This window comes from Salvia splendens, chromosome 6 (genome assembly GCF_004379255.2).
Source record: "Salvia splendens isolate huo1 chromosome 6, SspV2, whole genome shotgun sequence".
Taxonomy (NCBI): domain Eukaryota; kingdom Viridiplantae; phylum Streptophyta; class Magnoliopsida; order Lamiales; family Lamiaceae; genus Salvia; species Salvia splendens.
The window spans coordinates 12,348,998-12,358,392 of NC_056037.1; the positions used below are offsets into that span (position 1 = coordinate 12,348,998).

Consider the following 9,395-nt stretch of genomic DNA (forward strand, 5'->3'; position numbering starts at 1 on the left):
CGCATGCTCTCCTGAGCTTGTAATCTCTCACTGACTCCATAGGGTAAACCTCGAGCGGCCGGCGGGGTTGCATGACCTGCGCTCGGACCGGCTTCATCGTCGGACCAATCGCTAGCTCTTCGACCTTCATCGTGAATAATCATGTTGTGCAAGATGATGCACGCGTACATGACATTGGCGATATGATGCATGTACCAGGAACGAGTCAGGCTTTTCACTATTGCCCAACGTGCTTGAAGCACATCGGATCCTCGCTCCACATCCTTCCGCGCAGACTCTTGTCGCGCTGCAAAAAGCTCTCTCCTCGCATCCGTTGGGCAGGAGATCGTCTTCAAGAAAACTGGTCATCTCGGGTATATGCCATCGGCTAAGTAGTACCCCATATGATGTTGTCGTCCGTTGGCAGTGAATTGGATAACCGGACCATTGACATTGCATTGCTCGGTGAAGAGACTTGACGTGTTCAACACGTTGATGTCGTTGTTTGACCCCGCCACGCCAAAGTGAGCATGCCAAATCCGAAGACGATGGTCAACGATGGCTTCAAGGATCATCCTCGGGTGGTTACCCTTATACCCACTGGTGAATTGGCCTCTCCACGCTGCCGGACAATTCATCCACTCCCAGTGCATACAATCAATGCTCCCTAACATTCCAGGAAAGCCGTGCGCCCTATCGTGCATCCCCATCAGGAATTGGCAATCTTCGGCTTGCGCAAATATGTGGCGCCGAAGGCGTCAATAACGCCCTCACAAAATTTTAACAGACACTCTCGGCCATTTGTATCCTCGACGTGAAGATACTCGTCGAACATGTCCGTCGTGGTTTTGTATGCCAACTGACGAAGCGCAACTGTGCACTTCGTGAGCGGGGATAGACCCCTTCTGTGGGCCGCATCTTGCCGCTGCTAGAAGTACTCGTCGCGCGCCTCCAGCGCGTGAACAATTCGGAGAAACAGTTCTCGCCGCATTCTAAACCGTCGGTCCCCACCGGGGCTCATCAGCGAAGTAGTCTTCGAACAGACGTTGATGAGCTAGGCCATGCTCTCGACGGACGGATGTCCGGTGGCAGATGGGCCTCGGGACCTGCTCTTGCTCTTGTATTGCACGAATACCTGCGAGAATCTGGTTCCCGAAAGCAAACATGCGCGTTCCATAGCCCGACCCATATCTTCCCCGGGAAACATTTTGATTTAGTGAGTGAAAGAGAGATATTGGAATGGAGAGAGAGTTGAGAGATGTGTGAGAGATGTGTGAAAAATGAGTGAAAATAAGGTACATTTATAGATAGAAATTTTAAAAAATTAAAAAAAAGGAAAACGCATCGATCGGGCGTCCGCGTCATCGGGTGCGACGCTGCAGTGGATGCCTGATCAGGCGCCCGATGGATCGAGCGCGACCGATCTTTCGATCGGGCCCGACGGCGCCCTAGCCCGATCTTGGGCGATCGGGCATGAGATCGGGCATCCATTGTGGATGCTCTTACAACAACGACATTTTTAACTGAAATTGCACAACCATATCAATTTGGCTAAAATCAGCTTCATTAGCAAAATAAATTAAGAACTTATCAAATTTCAGTCATTTACATTCTCTTGTTTATTTTATAATTCAATTTTATAATAAATTGTCAATGAAATAAATTAATAGAATGTGGAATTTTTTTACTGTTTAAAATTCAAATCATACCTTCAATCGATCAATTCATATATACGAACTTTTCTCAGCTTGAGGGCTTTAGTTGGGGTGTCGCCTTCATCAATATACATAAAATTTGACGCACCTTCCTTTCTCAATTCTTTAAGTTAATAATAGTATATACAGTATCATATATTATAATGTCTATAGCATTGATATATAAATAATATGGTAGAAACGAACAAGCTAACTACCAAAGAGAGAGAGAGATTATATCTAATACTCGTAGTATTATACTACTGAATACTCTGTCGCGTGTATTATTGAGGAAAAACAATAAATTAATCATGTTGGCTGAAAATACAGGAAACGAATGTGCCGCCTCCAGTGGTTAAAATCCAGTTTTAAGGCCTTCTTATTAGACAAGATTTAACAGCCATCTTTTCTTTCTTACTCTCTCTCTCTCTCTCCTCCACTCACACTTTAGTTGCAGATCTTCGTGGCAAGAAGACTCTGCAACTATGGAATTAAGCTTCAAATTCTCAACTCCCTCCATTGTGCTGCTGTTTTTGCTATCTTGCTTCTCCATCCCTTCAACAGGTAATATCCCATCTCTTTGTTGGTTCAGTGTGGAGCATAATTTTAATTCTTTTTTTGCTTGATGAAGTTGGATTAATGGGATGTGATTATGTGTAGAATTTTGTTTGAACAGTTGCATTTTCAAGTAATTTGCATGAAAATTGAGGAAAAAAGTATGTTTCTTGATTGTATGGATCTTTGAGTTGTTGAAATGGGATTTGGATGAACATAAACTGGGAATCAATTTGTGCACACAGAGCTTTAGTTGTCTTGTTTCTGTAGTGGGGAAGGATCACCTGTTTGAATCTTTACTAGACAATCATCAAGTATTAGCATATTGTTTCCTCTGTTCCCAAATTAAGTAATACTATAATCTTGAAATTAGACTAGTTTTCTGAATTTAGGGCCTCAAAAATGATTTGTCTTAAAAACTGCATACAAGACAGTGTTGTGATAAGGTAAGATCATAGATTTAAACTTGTGTTTTATCCTCTTTCAGAAGCTTACGATGCACTTGACCCGAACGGAAATATCACAATAAAATGGGACGTTATCTCTTGGACACCCGATGGCTATGTGGTAAGTGTTGCACAAATCACAAACAATACAATCTTCCTAATAAGATACCCCTTCTATAGAAATACTTGTCTGATTTAGCACCTTAATGTATGGTTGTGTTCGTATGTAATCTTGTATATCAGATTCCTCTAATGAGATGATAGTCTGTGTGGTGATCACTAAAGGATATATTCAACTTTTTTCTTTCCACGATGAACCTAATTGGCATATGTAAATGGATATCCAGGCTGTAGTAACAATGTTCAACTTCCAACAATATCGTCACATTCAAGCACCGGGTTGGACTCTGGGGTGGACGTGGGCGAAGAAGGAGGTGATATGGAGCATGATGGGAGCCCAAACAACAGAGCAAGGGGATTGCTCAAAGTATAAAGGGAATGTCCCACATTGCTGCAAGAAAGATCCCACAGTCGTGGACCTATTGCCCGGAACTCCCTATAACCAGCAGATTGCAAACTGTTGTAAAGGAGGGGTGATTGGTTCTTGGGGACAGGATCCATCCAATGCAGCAAGCTCCTTCCAAGTCAGTGTTGGCGCTGCTGGAACCACTAACAAAACTGTGAGGGTCCCCAGGAACTTCACCTTGAGAGCACCCGGTCCTGGATATACCTGCGGACCTGCCAAAATCGTGAAGCCTACTAAATATGTGTCTTCTGATGGGAGGAGAGTCACTCAGGCTATGAGTAGGTTCTTTTCACCTTGGAATCAGTTAGTCTTCAGATTGGAAAAATTGGAATGATTTGAAAATGGGAATTTCTTGATCAATGAAGGAATGACATTTTTGTTGAATATGGTACCAAAGTGGGATCGTTGACATGTTTTATAAGTACTAGAAATAATGGCAAGAAATTCTTGTTGTGCAAGTTTGGGCTTATATTCATTCACGTTTCTCTTCTTGCAGTGACATGGAATGTTACATGTACATATTCACAGTTTCTGGCTCAAAAAACTCCCTCTTGCTGCGTCTCGCTCTCATCCTTCTACAATGACACCATTGTTCCTTGCCCGACATGCACATGTGGATGCCAAAACAACGCCACAGATCCAGGAAGCTGTGTCAAGTAAGTTTTTTCATATTCCCTCTCCCTCTCTCTCTGTCCCTCTGTTACTAATCATTCGTTATATACTGGCTCCTCCCTGCAGTCCGGACTCACCATACCTAGCTTCAGTCGTTTCACAACAAGAGAAGACCAACAGGTTCGCGCCTCTAGTCCAATGCACGAGCCACATGTGCCCCATTCGCATCCACTGGCACGTGAAGCAGAACTACAAGGATTATTGGAGGGTTAAGGTCACCATAACAAACTTCAACTACAGGATGAATTACACATTGTGGAACTTAGTAATCCAACACCCCAACTTCGACAACCTAACACAGATATTCAGCTTCAACTACAAGCCACTCAATCCATACCAAGACATAAGTAAGTCATGCTACTTACCTAAAAACAACTACTCCATTACTTTCTTGATCACATGAAGTCAATCATTTTTTGTATTGACAGATGACACTGCGATGCTATGGGGAGTTAAGTACTACAACGACCTGCTGATGGAAGCCGGCCCTCTGGGAAACGCTCAATCAGAGTTCCTATTCCGCAAGGACAAATCCACCTTCACTTTCGAGAAGGGTTGGGCCTTCCCTAGGAGGATTTACTTCAATGGGGACAACTGTGTGATGCCACCTCCTGATGAGTATCCGTATCTACCAAGTGCCACCACGCGCCAGAATGTCTCCTTCCTTCAGCTGCTTGTAGCTCTCTTGGCCGTTCTGTTTGGGTGTTTTTAACAGAGGAGGATGAGGATTCAATGTTCTTGGCATTGTTACGAGACGAGATCATACAACACGCAGTGGATTCAGGTGCACAAAAACTTGTGCATGCCATGACAAATGGTTCCAATTCATGCTTCAGTTGTGGCTCTTTTTTATACTCCAGGGATGCCTTTTCTGTTCTAGTTGCATAATACTTTCGTTACTACATGTAGATCGTGGTTGTTGATATACTTTTATGTATAGGATTGTGGTGAGAATATCAACATTTTGATAGTTACAGTGAGATTTTTACTGTTTGAATTTTCAACTAGTGTTGAGTATAAAAGTTGCTTAATTATAGAGAACATATTTTTGCTTAACATAATTACTTTCAAATAAATATGCATTAAATAAATAGTTTTTGGAGCACGTTGCTTGCTTGTAATCCTGGTCTTTTGTGAGTATCAGTTTTTTAATTCAATGAAGAAATTTGAACTCATATTTAGTCAAGATTTTGGACAAAATTCTTAGATTAATTTTAGAAAAAACAAATTAAAACGTAGTGTGCTAACAGATTTAAAATCCCGTGCAGCTGGGACGGAGGGAGTAAAAATTTAGGAACTTTTGAGACTTAAATTGCAAAGTTAGACTTAGAAAGAAATTCATTATTGTATACCACAAATGAAAGTAACAGTATACAAAACACATTAGCAATTTTGGCTAAAAATTTCAAAAACATATTTCAAGGAATTCAATTAAGGACCCGTTTTATAGGTGATAAACCAAGGTTAAGGTTGGTGGGACCCACCACAATCCAATGTTTGATACAAATTTTCAGCTTGGATAAATGCAATCCAAGGCCCCAAAAAAATTGCGGCGGCCCGCCAGGCCCGCGTGAATAGTGCCCGTTTTCACTATTGGGCTTAGTTAATGTGACCCACAAAATTTGTGGGTTTATTTTATCCTGTTGTGGGTTTATTTTATCCTACATAAATCCTACATTTGGCCCGAAAATTTTATCCTATGTTAATCCTCTTGCTATAACCCACTCACTCTATAAAACGTGTCCTAAAAGTTAAAACAAATAGCATAACATATTTCCCGAACCAAACTTCAAATCCAAAATTCAAAATGAAAAGAAGGGAAAACAAAAAATAAAGTATGGCAAATTGATAAACTCCATCAACATCAATCAATTCCTCTTTCCAGCATTGACCCATTCTCACATTTAGAGTAGTATAATATATTATTCCTCATTGCTTTTCTTTTGCAAATCAGAAACAAATTAAAACATAGTGCCAACAGATCTAAAGTTTTTATACTTACACGGCTAACATATTCAATTAAATTAAAAATTAAAATGTAATGAGCTCTAATCAAAATAGCAACCGCGTGAAGTTCTCATCTTTTATGCAGGAAAAAAACATGAAATAAGACTGTCGCCATAGTTTCGGGAAAAAAAGGATGATCCAGAGAGGTAGATCGGAAAGAAACAAGGAAAAGGGGAAGGGAAGAAAGGGGAGAGTAGATCGGAAGCCATCGGTATGGGCGGCATTGGAAAAGGCATAAGACTCAAAGAGGAAAGCCTTTTCACAACGACGCCCAACCGAAGGCTTCCGACGCTTAGCTCTGCCGTTTCTGTGCGTCCCCACCCGGAGGAAGGCATTCGTTACATTTATTTCAATGCTTTGGCTCTCTTTTTATAGAAGCCACAAACCCTAGTCCTCACTCTCTTTTAGTATTATGTTTTGTCTATATTAACCTTGTTGACTCTTTTAATTTGCACTTTTTCAGCAAAACCGTTATTGTAGTTGATATCGGCATTTATTTCTCTTAATCTTCTAGGTGGTGTTCGGTCTACAAAATAAAACAATACCAAGATATAATTTAGGATTGAGTTGTGAGATTATTTTAGTCATAGAGGGTTTAGCTATGACTAATTATCCCATAGGATTGAGTTGTGGGATTGAATCTCATGAACCAAACATACTACAAATTAGATACAATCTTGCAAACCGAACACCTTTATATGTATCTAAAGATATTATTTACTAATTAGTACTAGTATAATCTTTAACGATTATTTCAATATATATTAGGATGTGATTTGATTTAGTTTGATTTGAAGGGTATCTTTTTGTATGAAAACATATTTAATTAGATAAAATAATTATTTCAATATATTAGGATGTGATTTGATTTAGTTTGATTTAATTTAATAAAATAAAATAAAATAAAATACAGTCGATTCTATGCAAGTTTTTGTTATCAATTATTTTCTCCAAATTAAATAAGTGCCCAAAGCAGTAGGACCTAATATATTAAAATTTGTTGAAAGATAAAATATATTAAAGTTAATTGGAATACAAAGAAATAGTAGATTACTAGATCACTAATTTAGCACGGAGAAAATATATTACTAATAACATGCGGCTCTAGTTGAAGTGACAGCATTTGATTTCAATCTGTTCATTTTTATATTTGCAATTATGGAGTAATTTATTTATAAATTAATATGTTTATTTCTTAAAACCTCATTAAATTTAATTGTTAAGTAATCAAATATGTTGAAAAATAGAGATAAAAGTAAAATTATAATGTTGGCGATCAATTTAACACAAATTATAATGTTGAGTATGGGTTTAATTAATTAATTAGGTCAATGTTAAGTTGGCTGTTAAAATTTAATACTCCCTCCATCCCACGATAAGAATCATGTTTTACCATTTCAGTCCGTCCCACAATAAGAGTCATATTTCACTTTTACCATAAATAGTAAGTAGACCTCACATCCTATTATCTTATTACACTCACATTTTATTATAAAACTAATAAGTATTTATAAGTGAAAATCATATTCCACTAACTTATTCAACTAACTTTTCTTTACATTTCTTAAAATTTGTGTCATAACTAAATAGGGCGGGATGGAGGGAGCATGAATTAGTCTCTTTTTGTTTTAAAATTGACCAGTTCTTAAAGTTGAAGGTCATTACCTTTCAAATATATTATTTTGGATTAAAATTTATTTACATCAAAAAATGAATTTTAGGTTATTGCATGCTGGATTCATTTCTATCGGGCTTGGATCATGTCGGACTAGTAAGACCATGGTTTGATCGCACACCCGCCTTGATCTATACAGGCACTCTTAAAGATGGTACTCGAGAGTTAGGCGATTCATAGGGCAACTCTAAGTATGAAGATGGTTGTTTAGGAGAAGATAATTGTATTCTTGATTGCTTTTTTTATTACTCTCGGCCATTCCCCTAATATATAGGGAAGATGTACAATACAAGTTTAGTAACATATCAATCTATTTCTAGACTATGTATTACACATTTAATTCATATCAATTTGATATCTTTCTCCACTAATCTCGCTTCTTCCTTTGGTAATTCATTGATTTGTTACTTTTGACACTCCCCCTCAAGTTGAGCAAGGGTATCTCCAATGCTTAACTTGGCCAATACTTCTTTGAACACACTTGGATGAACCGCTTTGGTTAGTATGTCTGCCAGTTGTTCTTCTGAACGAACAAACGGGAATTCGATGATGCATCCATCTAGCTTCTCTTTGATGAAATGTCTATCAACTTCTACATGTTTTGTTCTATCGTGTTGAACTGGATTTTCTGAGATACTGATCGCAGCCTTGTTGTCACAATACAATTTACTCTTTCGAGTAGGTGGAAAGCCAATTTCTTCGAGTAGTCTTCTTAGCCATAGGATTTCCATGAGTCCACTTTTCATTCCTCGGAACTCAGCCTCGGCGCTAGATAGGGCCACCACTTTCTGTTTCTTACTTCTCCACGTAATCAAGTTTCCTCCTATGAACGTGAAGTAGCCCCCCGTAGATTTCCTATCCACCGGGTTGCTCGCCCAGTCAGCATCGGTGTATCCATCAATTTCCAAATCTTCCCTCTTGGCTAGGAATACTCCATATCCTAAAGTGCCTTTCAAGTATCGCACGATTCTCAAGGCGGCCTCCATGTGATCAGTTTGAGGTTGGTGCATGAATTGACTTACAATGCCAACGGCGTATGCAATGTCGGGTCTCGTATGAGAGAGATAAATGAGTTTCCCGACAAGTCGTTGGTACCTGTCTCTGTCTGCAAGTCCTGCTCCTTCCTCTAGTTTTAAACCATGGTTGGGAATCATTGGAGTTTCTGCTGGTTTACATTCAAGCAGACCAGTTTCAGCCAGCAGGTCGAGGACGTATTTTTTCTGTCTCAGGAAAATTCCGTGTTTGGATCTCAATACTTCTATTCCCAAGAAGTACTTCAGTGCTCCTAGATCTTTCATCTCGAACTCCTTAAACAAATTCTTTTTCAACCTCTGGATCTCTTCTACATCGTCTCCAGTGATAATCATGTCGTCAACATATATAATTAGACATGTTATCTTATCGTCTTTCCTTTTTGTGAAGAGTGTGTGGTCAGAGTGACTTTGCTTGAATCAGTGCTTGAACATAGCCTGGCAAAACCTGCCGAACCATACCCGCAGTGATTGTTTCAGCCCGTACAAAGTTTTTCGTAACCGGCATACTTCACCTTTACCAAATTCAGCGGAGAATCCTGGTGGTACTTCCATGTACACCTCCTTGTTTTGTTCTAGTTCCCCATGGAGGAAGGCGTTGGTCACATCAAACTGGTGTAAATTCCAGTCCTTGCTTGCCGCTATGGATAATAGTGCTCGCACCGTTTCCATCTTTGTCACTGGTGAGAATGTTTCTTCATAGTCCACCCCATAGACTTGGGTGTACCCTTTCGCCACTAATCTCTCCTTGTATCTCTCGATTGAACCATCTGCTCGTCTTTTTATGGTGAATATCCACCGACATCCAAC

The 9,395-nt window shown here is 39.4% G+C and overlaps 1 protein-coding gene across 1 annotated transcript; it reads left to right on the forward strand.

Annotated features, from left to right (window-relative positions):
• The first annotated feature begins 1,992 nt into the window (after positions 1 to 1,992).
• LOC121806421 (protein COBRA-like) lies at positions 1,993 to 4,876 on the forward strand. The gene is made up of 6 exons (XM_042206451.1): positions 1,993 to 2,237; positions 2,716 to 2,795; positions 3,022 to 3,478; positions 3,697 to 3,856; positions 3,939 to 4,219; positions 4,301 to 4,876. The coding sequence occupies exons 1-6, from the start codon at positions 2,159 to 2,161 to the stop codon at positions 4,582 to 4,584; spliced, it is 1,341 nt and encodes a 446-aa protein (XP_042062385.1). The 5' UTR covers positions 1,993 to 2,158; the 3' UTR covers positions 4,585 to 4,876.
• Positions 4,877 to 9,395: the final 4,519 nt, after the last annotated feature.